The sequence below is a fragment of the Orbicella franksi genome, chromosome 14 (assembly GCF_964199315.1).
Source record: "Orbicella franksi chromosome 14, jaOrbFran1.1, whole genome shotgun sequence".
Lineage (NCBI taxonomy): Eukaryota > Metazoa > Cnidaria > Anthozoa > Scleractinia > Merulinidae > Orbicella > Orbicella franksi.
In genome coordinates this window covers 4,199,703-4,219,867 of record NC_138158.1, presented here as the reverse complement: position 1 = coordinate 4,219,867, position 20,165 = coordinate 4,199,703, and the positions used below count along the sequence as shown (strand labels likewise).

Sequence of the window (20,165 nt, the reverse complement as noted above, 5' to 3'; positions counted from 1 at the left end):
TAAATAAGCGTCGCTAAGCCAGTCGCCGTGCGACTTGATAAACTCGGTAGGAGCGCGATTATTGAAGGCGAACGAAGCACCCCCGCGACGAAAACTGTGGGACGAGTAACATGTTGGATCCAACCTTAAGCTGGAAACTGCTCTCTTAATGAAAGAGTTATAATGGTGTGCTAAAATCGGCTGGTACTGATTATTGATGTACACACCAAACAGGGGCGAAAATGGCTCTGCAGGGACGCGCTGAAGATAAGCACTTAAGGCTGAAACGGGACATAGCGGGGACCCGGGTATGAGTGGAAGCGGGATTTCGAGAATACGCTGATTAAATTGTAGGGTCTTCGTGCGGGTGACCGAGAGGACAGCACCACGAGCAGAAAATTTAACACTAGAGCGCCTTAGAAAAAGGGGACTGTGATGAGAAAGATCGCCGAGCGTGCGCGGAACCAAATTAGATATCCGTAAAAAGGAGAAAAAGGCAACGAGAAAAAGCGCAGCCATGCAGGTATGGAAAACGTTGCCAGGGTCGAATTGGCGTGAGATTTGTAAAAGGATATCCACACTCATGGCGTGCTTGCGCGCGGTGAAATCGCCTAAAAGCCTTCTGACTGCCCGGTTTGCGAGACGTGTGTCGTAATCGCCTATAAAGGCGCAACTATAACCTAAAGACTTATTGATATGCGAGAGAATGCTGAGGTAATTCCTAACCGACGAAAAAGACTTGAGTGACTGAGAGAGAAATGCGAGGTAGGCCAGGTATATGGCCTTTGTAACAGGGAAAAAGGGAAATTTAAAATGAGAACAAAATAACTGAAAAGCGCGGAGATAAGTTCGCATTGTCCTCTTGGTTGAGTCTTGGAAGGCGAGCGTCAGGAGCGGAGACTGATATGACTGTAGCGCCAAGCAGTCGTCTGCCGAGAGAAAAAGAAACGAGAAAATGGCTTAAAGAATTGTAAAGTGAAAAACGCTGTCGCTGAGTGCTATCTCGCAGAAATCTTGCTCTGCCAGTACAGAAGAAACTCGAGTCGCGAATTCCGATCCTAAATGGAGTCGGCTTAGGGCATCCGCAAAGGAATTAGCGGAGCCCTCAACATAGCGTGCGCGTAAATTAATGTTGTTAACGGCTAAACATAGCCAGAGCTCCCGAAGACAGTTCTGCATGAAAAGGTCTTTGGATCGCTGATTGTTAATAGCGTGGACAGTGGCCTCATTCTCGACCAAGAGTTCCAAAGTGAGCCCTTGAAGTTTGCTATGCCAGGTCTTCACGGCGACAACGACAGTTAGTAATTCCAGCTGATTGATGTGGAGACGCTGCTGCAAGATGTCGTCCGGAAACTTGCAGTGGAAAAATTCGCCGAAACAAACGGCTCCACAGCCGGTAAGGCAAGCGTCCGTAGCAAAAAGGTGAGGATTGGAGACGACAATGTCAGTTGGAATTACTGAGACACCATTGAAATGTTGCAAGAAAAACATCCACCATTGGAGATCAGATCGAACGTCATCTGGGATTTTAGTTCGTGACTTACAATCTAGTGGAGCGTGTTTTAAGGTGTTGATTAGGCGGCACATGAAAGCGCGTCCGGGGCGGACACACGAGGTCACGAAGGCCAACTTTCCGAGGAGCCGTTGCAAATCTTTCCTAGTGCAAGATGTTTTGGTAGACCACGACGAAAGCTCTTCTTGCAATTCTTGTAGGCGAAACTGAGGGACGGTTAAAACCATACTGGCTGTGTTGATCTGCATGCCGAGACAAGTCATTTCACAACTTGGTGGGGTGTCCTTTTCGGGTGATGCTTGTAATCCTAGCTCAGAAAAAAGTCTGTTCATGCATGTGAAGGCATGGTGAGAGGAAGTGGGTTGTGCGGCGCCGTAAAAATCATCGATGTAAACGTCAGCCATAATGCCATGATTATTTAAAATAAAAGCCGCTGCTTTCGTTGTGCGCTGGCAGGCAATAGTAGCGGAGCGCAGACCAAAAGGTAAAGTCGTATGAAAATAAAATAAGCCATCAATGCACATGCCAAGGAGATGATAATCAGCCGGATCCACAGGAATTTGGCGGTACGCCCGTTTGAGGTCTTTTTTGAAAACGTGGCAGCCGCGGCCGAGCTGGTTTACGAAACTGACGAGGCGATCTATTCCTGGTAGTTGTAATTTGTAAGGTTCGTTAAGAAAGCTGTCTGACGGAATGCAAGAACTAACCGAGGCATCCGGCGGAAAACTGAGATCATGTACAATCCGAGGCTCAGGCGAATCACGCTTGGGAACACACTGTAATGGTGAAATAACGCAATCCGTATTGAAAGGGTTGCAGTGATATGGCCCGCAGACTGAATGATAGGATAACTCCTTACAAATGTACGTGCTCAAGATGAGTTGACCGTTTGCTCCGGCTGCCGAACCATGATTTTTTAACGTAGATTTTGGTAGAACTGTAGTATCACAGTTTATGGGCCAACCGAACTTTAGAAAATCTACAACTATCTTATCGTCGTATGCTTTAAGATAGGAGTCCCATGCAGTCAAATTAAAATGCGATGAAACCGGTATTCGCGCCCCTCTATAATTGGGAACTCCTCGGCCGTAGGCGCGAACTGCATCGGCCAAAGAGACAGGAACGTTTTGTCATTCAGACGACTGTTTGGTGGTCTTCCCTCCAGTAGAAAGAGGGGGGATGGGGTATTTACGTTTCTTACAATGGAGCATCGGGTGTTCCGCACTGTCGCAAACACGGCAGCGGTGGTTTTCCTTGTAAATGGCTTGGGTAGCGTCGCAAGAACATTCCCCAGTGTAATTCCACGTCTCGCATGACTTGGTTTGCTTTGCTTTAGGTAGACGGTTGAAAGCTGAAGTAGGCGAGGTGGTACTCGGGGCTCTCAGATCTAAATGCGTAAAGAATGTTTGGGCACGCTCCCTTATTTTGTCGAAGTCGGACCATAACATACGCTTGCTTTGTACGGCATTATGTATGGACAAGTGAAAATTCCGGACACTGGCCCAGGTGTAAGTAGTCGCTTTGTCCATGAGCAACTGTAAATGGCTGAGCATGCTCGAACTGGAGAGCTCTGGCTGTGTTTTTAGGAACTCTAAATAACCACTAACGAACTCACTCAGAGACAATTGATCGTACTCCAACGTACCTTTACTGGAGAAAACGTACTGGTTTGGTAAGGTGGAGGATGCCTTCTGGCGCGTGCGAAGTGTATCCAAAGTTGGAAAACTGGCGATAGCCGGATTCAAGGGTGTGGAGGCTGCAAGAACATTCGTGAGCGGAAGATCAGAGCTCGCGTGATCTGGAGTAAGCTGTTGTTGGTTTGCATTCGGGGCCGTCAGCTTGGCCAATTCCAACTGTGTCTTGGTGATCTCGAGTTGTAGTTTAAGGTTGTCCTGCCGAGTACGCTCGAGTTCTATCTCGGAGGAGATTGCAGGCGGCGTGATTCCCTCACTGGTTTTCGCGCTCGCTGATTTTTTGGATTTTTTCTTCGGTCGTGCCCCTTGAGCTGGAGGAGGGTTAAGTTCTTGCTCTTCCATGAGACGAGTGAGATCATCAAGATTGTACTCGAAATCCTTAGCCATGGCCATCTTTTGGAGAGTTAGTCGCTGCGAAAGTCGGAGATATTATACGAGATTGACGAAACAGGCAACTAGAAGTCTTTCTTGACGCTACTGACACGCGATTGCTGACAAGCTGACAAACCGCACGCTATATATTACAATGCGGATGACCGCTGACAGGGTTACCATAGTAATTATTGTATTTGATCCAAGTACCAAAACCCTCAAATAAACGGATTTTTGCGCTTTGATAAGATAATAATTATATGCAAATGTTTCCGCTAGCACGTTTTGAGAAATTCGAAACTAGGATATATTTTCTTCTGTATCTTTTATCATATCATTGATTCCTGCAGATCTGGAAATTTAAAATCACCTGTTTAAGCGCTTTTAAGACCATAGAAACGTTTACAGGAGTGCAACAGATGTGTAGAGCCGTCCTTGTCTGGGTGGACTGAATCTGCTCGAAGTCTGACTATATCAACAACGACATGTGTTGTTGAAATTCTGTTTCTGTAGTTAAGTACATCACTAAATCGCTTTACATCAAATTTAAAGCCTGTAAATCATAATTCTAACTTCCAAGCAGTCTCTAATGGCTGGCATGCCCCTGAAAAACATCTGAGCTTCAACAAGTCGGATTCAGTCGATTATTTAACTGGCGGGTTCCGAAGTCTGTATTTGTTGGTCAGAGGAAAGCGAAGTTTAGCTGCTTAAAAGCAATAAGGAGACCCAATTTTCTAATTGTTATTTAAGCTTAAGGAGTTGTTCTTAATTAAGATGTTTGTTATTTTGAAGAATAGTGATTCTGACAAAAGTTAATTCGTTGTTATTACAAAATTTTGTTTAGAATCTTCTTACTTTACAAACTTCAAAGCTTTCAGTTCCATTTTTTGCCAGTCTTTTTCCTAACATGTTTTTCATCTTCAGCCTTAAAAACAACACAGCTACAATTTTTTAGGCTTAGGTAAAGAAAAACGTTTTAGAATACGATTTTATTTTACAAAACGTTGAGCAAAGTAGCACAAATTTTGACGACTCCATCTTTGCTTGCCTTGTTTCCTCGGTGGTCCGCATTCGGCGCATATAGACTGCTTGCACATTCGAATGGGTATATTTCGAGTCTTCAGTTCTGAAGTGGTTCAACGTTGCAGCATGTCCGCACCAGCAAAATCCCCAATCAAAAAGAAGCCAGCAGCACCTAAAAAGCCAGCTGATCATCCACCTTATTTGGATATGATCAAGGCTGCCATTTCAGCGCTGAAGGAACGAAGCGGTTCTTCTCGCCAAGCCATCGAGAAATACATCAAAGCCAACTACAAGGTTGGTGAGGTTGGCTCGCACTTGAAGATGGTTTTGAAGAGAGGCGCCGCCAGCGGAAAGCTTCTACATACCAAGGGAGTTGGTGCTTCAGGCTCCTTCAAGTTGCCCAAGGAGGAAAAGAAGGAGAAGAAGCCAAAGAAGAATCCCGCTGCCAAGAAGAAGCCTGTCGCCAAACCGAAAAAGCCTGCCGCCAAGAAGGCAGCGAAGAAACCCGCGGCAAAGAAGTCTGCGAAGAAACCAGCAGCGAAAAAGCCAGCAGCAAAGAAACCCGCAGCTAAGAAACCAACAGCAAAGAAGCCCGTAGCTAAAAAACCCGCCAAGAAAGCGGCCAAGAAACCCGCGGCAAAGAAGCCTGCCAAGAAGCCTGCCGCCAAGAAAACGGCTAAGAAGTGAAGTGCGACGATTCTACAATAAACAAAACGGCTCCTTTAGGAGCCACCACATACAAACAAGTAATGATCAGTGAATGTATTGTATAGATCGATAACTTTTATTATTCAATATCATTTCTAAGCCAACTTGAAAGTTTGAAGTTAGCTCTGTTTACCCGTCATGCTTGACTATATCCCATTTCCTTTTTTCTTAATTCATTCGTTCACTTATTATCATTCCCGGGTATTATTATAATCATAGTTATAATGGATTAGTTATAATCCATGGCATGCAGGTTCAAAAAATATACATAATAACAAAAGAAATATCAACGCTGGAATATACAAAGAGAAGTGAGAATTGAAAACAAAAGCATATAAAATAAATGTAATATAGTCTTCCCTCCTCTCATTATAAAGGAAAGAAAGAAGCCCGTCCTCAAGCATCTTTAGCTCGTGTACCAGCAACACAAATCACTTCTCCATTGCCTTCTTTGAGGCATTTTAGTTGAGAAGGTGGTCTGTTTCGGAGGTCTTCAGAGAGTTGTCTCACAAAGGCCTTAACGGTACAGTAAAAAAGCGCGGAAAGGGTAAAAATAAGACTATAAAATAATACTGGAATATAATTAGGGTAATGCTTTTTCTTTAACTACCTAAGCGCACTTGTTGAGATATAAATAGCAAGCTAATTGCCGAAGGAGATGTAGTAAGATGTAGTAAGATGTAGAGGTCTAATCTCCTTGAAAACGATTTTTACAATTTTGAAACAAATTCTTTATGCTTTGCATAGGAGTGATACTTAGGTGATTGTCTGAAAGTCATACATGTATTTCCTTTACCTTACGGGCCGTGTGATACTGGGGCGAACTTTCAAATTGGGCCAGGCTACAAAGCTCAAGGCTTGTCACATGAGAACCGACGAAATGAGAGGATAGAAAAACTCTCTACGAAAGTGTCTTTTTGAAGCTTTTAAACCAGATATGCCTTACGTTGCGAGCTCCAATTTAGGATACTACTCTGTAGTGTACTCTTTGACCCTTTTCCTGTTGATTTGTGTCGGTGAGTCACTAGAATTTGTGTTCTTTGGTGAGCATTCAAGATGGCGGCTGAATTTGTGAATTATGAATGTTTATATTTTCGCTCAGGGTTGTATTACAATCTCTCTGGTCTTGGAAGAAGATTTGATATAGGATGGTAAGTTTGCAAGTAGTTTCCTTTCTGGTTAGGGCATAAGTTTTTCCGTTTAGATAACACATAGAAGACAGAAGAAACATCCCAATTTGCTCATCCCAAATTTGTGCATTTTTTTTAATGAAAACAAAAGGTCGTGATTAGAACCAGACTGGTAATAATTTTGGTATGTTAAAGAGTTTCCACAGAAATTCTGTCATCGTCAGTGCCAAATTTATTGTGGTTAAATTTGAAATCCAATTTAAACATCTGTAATGAGCAATGCCTATTAAAACTAAATATCCTTTTCCTGATTCTTTTTAATCAGTTTTAGGTAACAGTGGTGGGTTATTTTTATAAGTTGGCCTTATTTCGAGGGTCTTTTGGAAATACAGCTAATTCAAAACAAGTTGCAAAATCATTTGTCAGTATTAGCTTCTGTAATTTTCAGAGTGGGAGTGAGATGATTTGAGGGAGCAGGGATGGCACAGTGGTGAGAGCGCTTGCCTCCCACCAGTGTGACCCAGGTTCAATTCTGGCCCCGTGCCATATGTGGGTTGAGTTTGTTGTTGGTTCATGCTTTGCTCTGAGGGTTTTTCTCCAAGTTCTTCAGTTTACCTCCCTTCACAAAAACCAACATTTCCAAATTCCAATTCGACCAGGATAGAGGACCTGCATGAAAATCGGCTAAGGCTGATGTGGCTTCCTCTCTAAATGTTGTAATTTAATTTTCAAGGCGATATGAAAGTTATTTACATACCTAGTTGGCACAAAATACTGTTACAGTACTTTCTTAGGTGTGTTCATCAGATAATGATTTCTGTGGACGTCACATTTACATAGTGAAATAAAGAAATAGTGGAAAACAAATTATACAACCAAACTGCCAGAAAGAGATTTATTGAGTGCAAATAGCATTTATATGTTAGTCTCCTTCATTATAAGTATATGTATGATGAATTCTTTTTGGTCTAATTTTATGCTAGGTTCTTGGATAAAACTTCCCCATTTATGTGGGGATCTTTTGGCATAGGACTAGCTATATCTCTGTCTGTCGTTGGTGCTGCATGGTGAGTTCTTTATTAAATAAATTTTATTGTTAACCCTTTCAACCTCCACCGTGTTCAAGATCAAACTTTATAATATTAACTGAATGATCACAGAAATTTATGAACAGTTTGTATTACAGCATAATAAACAGTACCACATCATTGACAGTAATACTTAATGGCATTCATTTGAATGGTTACACACTAGGGTTTATCCATAGAGTAAAAGGTTAGAACCATCTTGTACAGTAGGCAAAATACTACCACATGAAAGTACTGCTCAATAGCTTTCATTTGAATGGTCACACTCTAGAGTTTCATCCACAGACTTAAATGTAAGAACCACCTTGTACTGCATGATAAACAGTACCACATGAAAGTACTACTCCATAGCTTTCATTTGAATGGTCACACTCTAGGGTTTCATCCACAGACTTAAAGGTAAGAACCACCTTGTACTGCATGATAAACAGTACCACATGAAAGAACTGCTCAATAGCTTTCATTTGAATGGTCACACACTAGGGTTTCGTCCACAAACCTATAAGTTACAAATACCTTGTACAGCATAATAAACATATCATTACTGTCCACTTGCTGACTTTCATTATGACTCATGAATTTTATGCTAATAAACACTTGCATTTCGTACTTTGTGTTTTGAGTATTTTTTTTGAGTGAAATTTCCTATTACATTGCAGAACTGGATTTGATTAGTGAAATTTTTTGTGACATTATGAATGTTATATTTGTAATGCCCAGAGCCTCTTCAATAATTATTACTATTAATGATTTAAGCTGTATTTTTCTGAGACTTGTATGTGTTATTCATTTCTTCTTTAGGGGAATTCTCATCACAGGTGCCAGTATTTGTGGAGGAGGTGTAAAGGCACCGAGAATTAAAACAAAAAATCTTATCAGGTGAATTGGAAGGAATTGTTTATTAGATTTTACTTTGTGTAAAAGTAATTACAGTTGAACCTGGTTAATCTGGTCACCAAGGGGCCATGAAAACTTGGCTGTAGATAATTGGTTGGCCATATTAATGAGGTAAGGTCAAACCTCATGACTGGTATAAATTGAGTGATGTCTTAACAGACATATCACCACTACACTTCTAAACAACTGTTCTCTAATAAACAGCTGGAATTCATGCTGGTGAAATTAAAAAAAAATGAAACTTCAATCAGTACATACAATATTAACGATGGAAAGAGTAACACAACTGGTTTAAGTGTCCGTGTAAAGGGGATAAAGTAATGAAGGATTATACACTCAGGTTGGGATTTCAGAATCTGTTTGTTGGCTGTATTAATGGGGTGGTTGCATTAAGCGGGTTTTCTTATAAGAAAATCTACAGGTGTTTTGCTGGGCCAAAAAAAAGTGGCCATAATAACAAGGTGACCATAAGGCGGGGTTCCACTGTACTGGCATCAGGGCTTCAATGCTGGGAGAGATTCCTTTGAATTTTTTCTAGCTTTCAGGGTTGACTGAAACTAGACAGTCTCCTTAATCAGACTTGTATTCAATGCACGGTAAAATGGTCCTAAAATGTAATCTCCCATTTGTTTTAAGAGTAGTTTCAACTTAAAATGTGAGTCTTAATTTTGGAACTCTGAGAATATCAGCACATGAATTCAGTGGAAATGTCTTCACAGCAGCTAAACTCAAAGGAACATTTTGTTGAGTTGAATCCCTCCACACAAAGGCCACCTCTCTAAGGCACAAATTAATTCTGACCATTATAGAGAGGTTCAGCGGTATCAATTGGCATGCAGTAGATACTGAGGCATTAGAATAAACTTGCATGTAGGGGTTGAAATGTTGCTTGGCTACCAGGTAATTTTAGGAAGTGACAGGTAAAAAATATTGATGTCTGTCGCTGGCGACAGGCAAGATGATCCTTAGTAATTCAGAATTTATTGATATGAATATTAAATATTTTCATCCATTTTCCACCCGTAGTCATGCACACTCGTGCAATTCTCTTATGGTAGTCAATAAAAGCAAGATGTGCAGTCTTTGCAGTGCACATGACAAAAACAACAAAATGTGACTTGCTTTATTCTTCGCGTTTTTTCGCCGATCAAGCGTGAGTGAGTTCAGTATTTCAGTTCACAATATGGATCGTTTTCTAACATGTAAACAATGTGCTAAAGAAGCGGAAGTTGAAGAAGTACATGTAGAAGAGAATTTTGAAACACTGACGACGAAATGTAATAATGTAAGAGTATTAAAGTTCAATGAGAAATGGAAAGATGGACACCTGTGGTTGTCAGCAGAGGATGGAAAGACGTTCTGTTCTAACTGCAAAGAGTTTGATGCACATAGAGAATGTCCATTCACATGAAGCAAGCAATACTCATTAAACTAGCCACTCGGCATTCTTAAAATAATATTGTTCAAGTTGGCAGGGTCCGAAATTGTGCTTTCCTGGTCGCCAATGCGACTAAAAATTTTGCACTGGCGACCAGAATTTTACAACTGGTCGCCAGCGGGCGATTAACTATTTCATGCTACGATAACTGCACAAACAAGAACTTTGATTTTCAGCCAAATCGATTAAAATAAAATTCAAAGCCGCCCGCCAATTGGTCACTTCCTTTTTACCTTGTCGCTGCTTTTGAAGTATAAAACCGATTTTCCTGTTATCATAAATCTACCACACGTTTTACAGCTGCGATCATGTTTTTTCAGCGGTTTCCCATAACATAATGTATTGCGGGAGCAAAGGAGGCCCCATGTGTTCTTTTGCCATGAATATTTATTCAGGTAATGTGGTGTCCAAAGATGTTCTGAAATCTTTCCGTAATTTATTACAAAGTGGAGACGGAACATCCGCGAAGAAATTAGATGAAGATTTAGATATTCTGTGGGCATCAAACGGTGGAAATGTAGATCTGTCAAAGTGGTCAAAAGATGATTTCAGCACTGGTTTGATTCCTGATCTGATTACATCAAATGCAAATATTTTGCCGGCAAGCCCGTGGCGACCAAAAATTTTGGTTTGTTTTTCGCTGCGAAGGAAAAATTTTATTGACCCTTTTTGGCGACCACATTTTTCCATATGGTGACTGCGAAAAAAATTTTAGTCGCCAGTTGGCGCCTGCCGAAAAAAGTTAATTTTGGACCCTGGTTGGATGGTGGTGTAGACAGGTGAAAAAATATTCTGCCTGTCACTAGACACAGGTAAACAGTGTGGGAACATTTTGACTCCTGTGCATGTATATCTTACTCTAGTTTCTTTAAATCCATCACTTCTTTGTTCCACTACACTGTCACAATCTCTTTTGCTTTGTAGTATTAACATAGTGAATGATCACATTTTTAGACCTGCACAATGAATGACTTTATTGTGGTGTGGAGAGCAAGGATGCCCTTCTTTGTTTAATCAAATTTATTCCTTTATTTGATTCGCAGTATAATCTTCTGTGAAGCTGTTGCAATTTATGGAATCATCATGTCCATTGTTCTTAGCAACTTTGTGGCGGTAAGGAAATGACGGTGCCCTGACGAGACTGTTTTTTCCCACTCATAATGTACAGTGAACTAGCATCCTACCCAGAGGTGTTCTAATACTACTAGCCACTTACATACAGCTGTCAACAAAGATTGTCTTGTAAAAGTTAATGTTATGGGTAGTGAAAGTTCATCATTGCTAGGTTGAGGTTGACGTTCAGGGTACCTCGCAAGAAGGAAGAAGAAAGCATGAATGCACATGTTCCTGCTGTCTCTGTCTATCTTGCTAAAACATCTTCAGCTTCAATCAAACAGTTGTAAACTGCCATTGCCAATAATACATGTACCCTTTGACATGGTCACATACCCTTTTGAGTCAGTGGAAAACACAGACTGTAGACTAGGGGTAAAATGCAGACTAAGGATAAAATACAGACTGCAGACTGCAGACGTTTTGACTGAATTGTGTTTAACTTACCATTTCCATCATTGAGAGCTAGCTGTTCAGTCCAACTAGAGTGCTATTCAGGCTAACTGGAGTGCTGGACTTTCACTGCGATTACCCAGCCTGAATAACCTTGTTTACTGTTAGCACTCGATAATGGAAATAACACAATATAAACATGTACTTAAAAATTCTTTAGTCTGCAGTCTACGGTACATTTACCCTCAGTCTGCATTTTACGCCCAGTCTGCAGTTGGCAATCTGCATTTTACACAAACCAATGCTCTTTTATGCTTTTATAGGACAATCTTTTCAAAACAACAGTATAATTTATATAGCAACCCTGATCTAACACAATGGCTGCCTGTGTGTGCCTGCTAAACTCAGAATTATCACATGTTACTTCATAAGACTTCATCGAATGAACATTGTGAAGATAATTTCTTCTTTTGTCTTTTGATCAAAGAATGTTGATGTGGATTCTCTCACAAAAGCTGAGGAAATTAGACATGTCCACAATTCAGGTAATTTACTACTAGTACTTGCAAAGTAGCAATCTAGTTTACCTGTACTTAGACTGAGTTTAATCAAATGCCAAAGATAGTATAGACATGTGTTGTAAGGAGAGTCAAAAACAAAAAGTTTAATGATAATTTATTATAATTCCGATATTTAAGGACATTCATGCCCAAATATTCCCATGTTTAGATTTTAGTTACTGTAGTTAGATATGTATGGTTACCATACTTGTTTTTTGAGGTAATAAAAGCATTTTGAAGAGCTTACTTACTTGTAGAAGCTTTGGTCATGTAATGTGATATCCACTCCATTGCTTTCAGTGAAGAATTAACTGGAATGAATGTTTAGTTCAACAAAAACAGGCCTCAGTGTTTAAAATCAATATCTTCCAACTTATATCACTCCTCCACTTAATTTAACTCTACAATCTAGATCAGTCTACATATGGTACAACTCAATTGTGAGTACAAAAAGGGAAGTATTTCTTAAATGAAACTTCTCTTGTTCATTTTGTGTTATTTGTAAAATGGTGAAAATCAGTAAAGGAAGTGATATATTGAAAGAAAGTAAGGGGTTACAGACCATTTAAAGAGTAAACTGCAGTCAGAGTTAGTGCAACTAGTATTTACAAGTGCTCCTGTACTGTGAATGATATCTTTAGAGTTTGATTATATTTTCCAGGCTTCATGCTGTTTGGTGCTGGTTTGACAGTTGGATTTTCAAACCTCTTCTGTGGTATTTGTGTGGGAATAGTCGGAAGGTGAGTTAGCCATGTGAAACCTTTCACCACTAAGAGTGCAAAATTATTTATTTGTTGTATAAATATAAATCATGTGTTAAGAAGTCCTGTGTAAACCTGTAACTCCCTTTGTTCTATGTTCTATTAATTTAAAAATTTTTAAATTAAGCTGTAAATTGATTAGCCTAGTTTACCTGTAGTTGAACCCCACGATTCTGAACTCTCGGGTAAAATAAAAAAAAAGTCGAAATAGTGGGAGTTCAAAATAGCCGATAGTAAATGACTGAAGGGCAAATCCAAGGGAAACAGTTTTCAGTTCAAATATTGAGGAATTCGAAATAACCAAGTTTGAATTAGTGCAATCCAACAGTATAATGTCAGTTGAAGTTATTACATTTGCCCATGTAATTTCGTTTTTTTCTGGATTTTTAGTTTTCTGTAACTAGGCTCATTAGCTGTTGAAGCTAGGGGCCTAACAAGCCCCAATTGCATGAGAAAAAAAATAAAGTATTAATGCAGATTTATTAACTGATTTCTTGGTTTGCCCTTTATGTGCAAGTTAATCAGTATTATTAATTTATTATTAATTATTATTGTGCAGTTCCAGAAAATATCCATACCCACCCCAAGGAAGGTTAACAGAAATTCCAAGGGAGGGGGGGAGGGGGGTTGTGGAAGCCATAGTTTTCAAAGGAAAGGATGAAGCTAAACCTGAATTTCTGCAGGGGTGAGAACTTAAATTAAAAAACCTTCCATGGGCGGGGTATGGAAATTTTATGGGACAACACATTGTGATTTTCATTAACTAGACAACTCTTTACATGTAATATTGTTTATTTCCTCGTATTAGTGGTGCAGCTCTGGCTGATGCCCAGAATCCATCTTTGTTTGTCAAGGTATTGTCAATCACGATATTTGTTGTCTGTGTGATTCCTCTGATTTTATGACTGACAACTCCTACACTGTGATTGATCAAGAACATTTGGGTTTTTTCAGTATGCTGTAAAGTTCCAAAAGTAGCAAATCCCCTGAGATAGCAACCCACACCAAAGTTGTTGCCCATCCAAAACTGGCCTCTAATGTAGCTTCGCTCGTTTTGATTCTCAATAAAAATAACATATACAGTAAAAACCCGCATAAAAGAACAAGTGGATTAAGAACACTCAGGCTAAAATTTGGTCAAAAAAGTACCATATACATAAGAACACATTCAGCCTGAAAGATGAAAATTGTTCTTATATAAAAAAAAAAAATTGGCTGCCAGTAAGATTAGAGTAACCTACCAGGGTACAGCACTAAGTACAGTACTAAGTAGATCAATGTGTGCTATACATTAATTAATTAGAATGTTGTGCTTGCACATTGATTTCATTTGTTGGTAGTCTATGCAGTATTTAATTTTTAGAAACAATTTTAAGAACCCTGTAAGAACATTTTCAGGCTGATTTTGCAGAAACCACCCGATGTATAAGAACAAAATCAGCCTGAAACCCTAAAACATGTGTTCTTTTATGCGGGTTTTTACTGTATGCAATAAGCAGTGCCTTAGTGATCTCACAGGTGTTTTTATATTGCCCTTATTACAAAGGCAATATTAACTACTTAATAACCGAGAGTGAGGTCATTACGGGAAAATCTCAAACTGAGGCCTTACCATATTGACCGAGCGATAGCGAGGTCAATACGGTAGGCCGAGGTTTGAGATTTTCCCGTAACGACCGAACGGTCGAGGTTATTAAGTTGTTTATTATATGGCTCATCAATAAAGAGAAAAATCATTCGAGCGGAAGTCGTCAATTTACATCCGGCGATGCGCGCATTTACCGATTCATTCATCGTCTCAAACCCAGGGCAAAACTACACAGTCAGTGAATTTCACCACTGTATTACGTATTCCGTTAAAAACACTCATTTCTTTACGGAAAAGTCACTGTCACAGCCTCAAAAACGTATTTTAGTATCGTGGTACCACAAGTTGATGGGGAAGTTTTTCCGACTTTTGGGGCGAAACGTCAACGCATATAGAAAAGACAGCAAGTGCTTCAAAATTGTCCAAACCAACCGTCTTTCGGTGAAAGAAAATACTAATGCTTCAGAACGCACTGCTCAAAATAAGCTTAACTCGATCTTCGCATTCGCTTTCGACAACATATCTTCGCCTTCTTCATTCTGGGATTTATGGATGAACATTTCGAGCCTTGTGAACGTCTGCAGTTATCAGAAACACTGCTACCGACAGAAACCGCCTGATTGTTTACATCTGATGATCCTGGAAGCTGATTTACACTTGCTTGTGTCAAAGCGAGGGAATCTATTTGACGAGAACTTTGACGGAGTTCAATGCTTCGGTAATTGCTGTGACTAAGATGATAACTTATAAGTTTCTTTGTGGTGTTCTGCTCAGGATGCATGGCAGATCTGCCGATGGTGTTTTTTACTTAGCGATTTTAGTTTTACTCAAGACTAGGCAAACTTCGATTGTTTTTCACTAGTGCCCGCCAAGGTTACCGACTGGTAAGTCATCTATATAAATTTTATTAAAGAAATATCTCTAAACTTTTAGCTACTGATATTCTCATACTGATTTTAATCGGCTTTCATCGCTTCAATGTGCTTGAATTTTCAGAATCGGGCTCTTCCTAATTTGCATAATCCGTAATCGGCCCGTGGGCATTACGGGAGAATAATGCCCTACAATTCAGTGACAATTAACCAATCAGAGCGCGCGTCATATCGGCCACAAGCCAAAGCCATGTAATAAATATACGTTTTAGATTGGCTGAAATTATTACTGTGCTTGTTTTTGCTACTTGAAAGTAGCAAATCCTGTAAAGTAGCATAGAGAAAAACTGCTAAATCCAAAAGTGATGTGAGTTGTACTCGTTACTTTTGGAACTTTACTCTTTAACTTTACTTTTCTTTTTTTTCTTTACTTTACTCTCTTTTGATGGAGTGCCTATAAAGAAAAATCCATCCTCTAACTGTAAAAATTATGTGAAGATGGCTAAAATATCCTGCAAACACAATTCATGATCAACTTTACAAAAATTCCCTGTTTTCACAAACACTCACACTTGTCTTTAAGAGTTTTATTAGCATTACATTCCTTGTTTCTTTTGACCTTTGAAGGAGCCAATACAGTGTACATGTATGTGGTCTGTTGTTTTACGCTAGTGACTCTGCATAGATTAATTACACAAGATTGCTTTTGTGTACTAACCATTTTTTTGATGCTTTTTGTGTTGTGATTTAAAGGTTTTGATTGTGGAGATCTTTGGAAGTGCTATTGGATTGTTTGGTGTTATCATAGCCATTATACAGGTGGGTACAGTCAAGTCATCGATTGTGGTTTCTGCGAAAAATATTAACAAAAGAGTGTTTTAAATTCTGGAAAAGTTTGGAATTGAATTTCTTGTTACTGATGGGGGGGGGGGGGGGTTGTCTTGATTTTAACAATGTTTTTGACGTCATAAAGTAACTTCATGTTTTGATAGTACATTATATAACTGAGTTTCCACTTAAAAGAGGTGTCTATTTACATTGTGTCACCTTTGATTTGTTTGTTTGTTTATTTATTTATTTATTCATTCATTTATTTATACAAATTATGTATGTTTATTTATTTTTTTGGGGGGGAGAGGTTGGGATTGTTTTTGCCATACTATGGGGTGGTTACAGCACATTAATCTACAGAATAGAAGAAAGTGAATATTCAATTTTATTGTGGCACATAAAGTTGTCTTTAGTTGAAATGAAACCTCCACATGAATACTGACATTTCCTTGAAAAATAATGGAGGAACAATACTTGTTGTTAAGTTAGAGTGGTTACAAGTAAGTTTACTAACTCACTCTTTGTCAGTTTTGGTCAATAATTTATTGTATGTAGGTAGATTTTGTCACAAAATAGTTTTTAATAATTCTCAGAGCCCTTTTCTTTTGCACTGTAAAACAAAGGTTTAATCTCTAGCTTGTGATTGAAGACAGTTATCTGGTTGTTGTTCGATGTAATGAAATAGCAGCTGGTACTACATCTGCATTCACAGGATAACTGCTTGCAAGACCACAAGCTTATTAATATTTCCATCATCACATGATCAACTTTTTTACAACACACAAGCATATAACTTAAAATACCACCAGACTTCAACTCATTTACTTGAAAAATTGCTCCACTACTTTTGTTTTATTTTATTATGTGACACTTATTCCAGAGCAACATTTAAATACTCAAAGAAACATAACATCTTTTAATTCAAAAAGAAAAAAATTCATGATAGTGACAACAAACAAATCTCTGTCTCTTGATCAGAGTGTTACAAGCCTCATTCTTCTTAAGTCCTCTATGCACTTCCTTGTATAATTATATATTTTTTTCCTTGATAAGCTTAAAATGAAACTGAGTCTAGAAGCAGTTTCAGAATTTAAGCCTCCTTGAAAAAGTGCTATGTACACTTTGATGGGCTGCTCTTATTTGGATTAACATCATATCAGAAAAATATCCTTTGTTAATGTTGTGAAATTGTTTCTTCTACAGTCCAGTAAAGCACAGATGGCTATCAAATCATCAGAGTGATGTGTACAAACACTTCTGTTTTGTGCCAGGAATTACAGTAGTTGTCAGATAAGAAATTTTTGATGTATAGTCTTCAAGAATTGCAGTCATTGTAGAATTGATGGGATAAATCTGACTGTTTGCCCTATTGCTGTGAAATATTAATTATTTACTCATGATTATTGTTAAAAATGAATTTCCTACACACCAATAATTTTCATGTAAATGGATATGCTGTTACACTGTATGACCGGCCAAACAAAATGGCTGTGTTTGTTTGCTTCACGTCATGAAATAATAATTTTAAAAAAAATGGAACACAGAGAGATTAGCTTGTTATACTTAAATGGTAATGTTTCCTGTTGTGATACAGTGAAGATTTATGTACTGTTGCCATTGGGCAAAGTTTCTGGTTACATTTTGACAACGTTTTGACATTTTTTAATGTTGACAACTTTCTGATGGCTTCTAGTGGATAAAATTACAAGAACTATGGGGATACAGAGATGTCAGTTGCAAGAGCGCGAATGCAGAGCTTGACAGTAATTCTGCATGTTATCTAGCTCTGGCTTAAATTTTGATTAGCCACATGAAACGAAAGCAGTATTAGAAAGTTGTCATAAAGATGTCAACAACTTGTCAAGAATTAATCCAAAAAGTTTGTTGATTAGTATGTTGATCTTCACTGTGAATTGCTTAAAAGGTGATATATTTTATTTTATATTTTTGGAAATGGTAAGGATAAAAAACAACTGCACAAATGTTTGTTTTACTGCTATTTTTTGTTGAATTTAGATGTGTGGTATTTTTGGTACTCATTGCCAAAAATAAATTTACTTGTTTAGTCAGCTTCAGGTTACTGAAATACCAGAGAATATTATTTGTAATATAATTATACAGCATTCTTGTGTAATCTTGATCCAATTTTATTGGACATTTTATCATTAGTTAAATGACAGCAATTAGAACAGTTCATACATGTCTTCTGATGTAAACACACACACCCTCTTTAAACCATGTTGCTGAAAAAATAAAACAATATGTAACTGGCAAATAAATAAATCTACCATTGAAGTGTGCAAACTGAACGTGGTGTAAGGCTTTTATTGAGTGCACGTTGTCAGCTGGTGATATAGTCTTGCTGTCTCATGTTTCATGCCAGGGCCGTAGCCAGAAAAACATTATGACTGAGACAATGTTCATAGTTAAATTCTCTTCCTAGGTATTTAGGGTGTTTATGATAACTATAAACAACAAAAACAACAACAAAAAATGACTGAGGCAAGTGCCTCGGTTTGCCTGTTAAGTTACATGTAGCTGTGGCCCTGTATGTCGGGTAATATTTTGGTTTCTATGGCACCATACAAACACATGGCATCAAACAAACACTTGCAAACTAGAAATATTGATTTAAAGTACTGGTTATGGGAACACTTTCCCAAAATAACTGATTTACTGATTTAAAAGATGTAGGTAACTACTGTCAAAGCCCAAAGTAATTTTGTATGTTGCAACCATGAAACCATACATAACAAACAGTTTTCAACAATTTTCTGGTGTAAATCTTGCTGTAACAACAAATTCATTCTAAATCATTTTAAATTTATTTCTAAGTGATTTTTATGCTAAGAATGATGTTGATATAGCTGCCTTGAATAGCAAATGAAGATTACTTAACAGTACCCAAAATAATGTTTGTGTGTGACAGTAATAATCCAAATTATTAAAATAACTATTACTTTCAAGTGCTCTTTATTTGAAAACCGTCTAACTATATGGCAATTGGTACTTTTTCATTTAGATTTTTAGACAAAAAAATGCATTTATGGGTTTAGTCTGTTGCATAATGTGGTTATGATTTCTTATTGCAGCCATATTGCTTACAACTTTTATACACATAATTTAGTTATCTGTGATGCCTTAACAACATCCCCACCGAATCATGTTTAAATTACATAAAATGTGGAACGTAATTCTGTAAAAGTTTACTTATAAGTCCAAACAAATGGAATCCGACTTGCTCCTGAAGTGCTGTTGCCGAGGTTAGGAGTACAAACAATTATTAATTTGTATTTTATTGTTTGGAGTTCAACTGACTGGAACCCAGTTTAGCCACTTCATTAGCTCCCAGAATGAAATCTTTCCATTCTTGTGTTCATCCAGGTATTCGAAAAACCTCTCCACATCTACTCCCTGATATCCAAGGGAATCAAGCAAATGCTTAAATTCGTCTTTGCTTAGGTTATTGCTGTTGTCTGCATCATAAGTTTTGAATAACTCCACCGCTTTGCACAGTTTGTGGAATCTCGATTTGTCTTGAATAACCTTGAACCGTTCTCCGCTATGAAGCCAGTCGAGAAATTCTTCAAAAGAAATGGTCTGATCTCCATCTTTGTCCAACAACATGGAATAAACTTTCGCTTGCTCCTTCGAAAATCCTAAATCGTTCTGCAAAAGATCATTGATCTCACCATAATTAAGCCGACCGGAGCCATCTTTGTCGTACTTGTCGAAGAGACTTCGTATCACGATTGATGGCGTGTTCTCATTGAAAAAACTTGTTCCCGCTTGCATGGCAAATCAAATATAGAAAGCGATGGTCGATGGCTGGGAAAGGCTATTCTCTTGACTGTTGTAGTGCTGAAAAAAGGTAAACAGGTGGCTTTTATAGCATTTATAAGCTGGTGATTAGAAATTAATTTCTGCCCTCATAAAAATAAACTTCACGTCACACTTGGACACGCTTGAACTATGATCGCTGCGTGACGCAGCACCGCATTGGTATCAATTAAAGAAATACAAACATTCGTTTTATTGAAGTTTTGAGAATCTACGGGAAAATTTTCGAATAGCGGTTTCTATATTATAATTTGGTTTTCCGATAATTTTTGTTTTCGTAGTTTTAAAAAGAAAGTTTATTTAACGGGTGTTGTATATATAGTAATTATTTACCTTGACGTCATCAGCATTCAACGGCGGAGGAA

The 20,165-nt window shown here is 38.4% G+C and overlaps 4 protein-coding genes across 4 annotated transcripts; 2 read left to right on the top strand and 2 right to left on the bottom strand.

Moving 5' to 3' along the window:
• Positions 1–2,619: 2,619 nt before the first annotated feature.
• LOC145468806 (uncharacterized) lies at positions 2,620–3,641 on the bottom strand. Its single transcript, XM_081452507.1, has one exon. The coding sequence runs from the start codon at positions 3,577–3,579 to the stop codon at positions 2,623–2,625; it is 957 nt and encodes a 318-aa protein (XP_081308633.1). The 5' UTR covers positions 3,580–3,641; the 3' UTR covers positions 2,620–2,622.
• A 1,047-nt stretch (positions 3,642–4,688) lies between these two features.
• On the top strand, positions 4,689–5,297 carry LOC145468817 (histone H1-delta-like). The gene has a single exon (XM_081452521.1). The coding sequence runs from the start codon at positions 4,708–4,710 to the stop codon at positions 5,266–5,268; it is 561 nt and encodes a 186-aa protein (XP_081308647.1). The 5' UTR covers positions 4,689–4,707; the 3' UTR covers positions 5,269–5,297.
• An 863-nt stretch (positions 5,298–6,160) lies between these two features.
• LOC145468816 (V-type proton ATPase 21 kDa proteolipid subunit c''-like) lies at positions 6,161–18,269 on the top strand. Its single transcript, XM_081452520.1, has 10 exons — positions 6,161–6,305; positions 6,392–6,440; positions 7,403–7,486; positions 8,309–8,386; positions 10,886–10,955; positions 11,836–11,893; positions 12,570–12,648; positions 13,478–13,523; positions 15,883–15,948; positions 17,164–18,269. The coding sequence occupies exons 1-10, from the start codon at positions 6,227–6,229 to the stop codon at positions 17,200–17,202; spliced, it is 648 nt and encodes a 215-aa protein (XP_081308646.1). The 5' UTR covers positions 6,161–6,226; the 3' UTR covers positions 17,203–18,269.
• A 97-nt stretch (positions 18,270–18,366) lies between these two features.
• LOC145468825 (uncharacterized) lies at positions 18,367–19,916 on the bottom strand. The gene has a single exon (XM_081452528.1). It carries the CDS (start codon positions 19,753–19,755, stop codon positions 19,270–19,272), a length of 486 nt encoding a protein of 161 aa, XP_081308654.1. The 5' UTR covers positions 19,756–19,916; the 3' UTR covers positions 18,367–19,269.
• Between the last annotated feature and the right edge of the window lie 249 nt (positions 19,917–20,165).

Coding starts and splice junctions, on each gene's coding strand:
- LOC145468806 (XM_081452507.1), bottom strand. CDS start 3,579: ATGGCCATGGCTAAGGATTTCGAGTACAATCTTGATGATCTCACTCGT.
- LOC145468817 (XM_081452521.1), top strand. CDS start 4,708: ATGTCCGCACCAGCAAAATCCCCAATCAAAAAGAAGCCAGCAGCACCT.
- LOC145468816 (XM_081452520.1), top strand. CDS start 6,227: ATGCCTTACGTTGCGAGCTCCAATTTAGGATACTACTCTGTAGTGTAC. Junction 7,487..8,308: donor TCTGTCGTTGGTGCTGCATG/GTGAGTTCTTTA, acceptor TTTCTTCTTTAG/GGGAATTCTCATCACAGGTG. Junction 13,524..15,882: donor ATCCATCTTTGTTTGTCAAG/GTATTGTCAATC, acceptor TGTGATTTAAAG/GTTTTGATTGTGGAGATCTT.
- LOC145468825 (XM_081452528.1), bottom strand. CDS start 19,755: ATGCAAGCGGGAACAAGTTTTTTCAATGAGAACACGCCATCAATCGTG.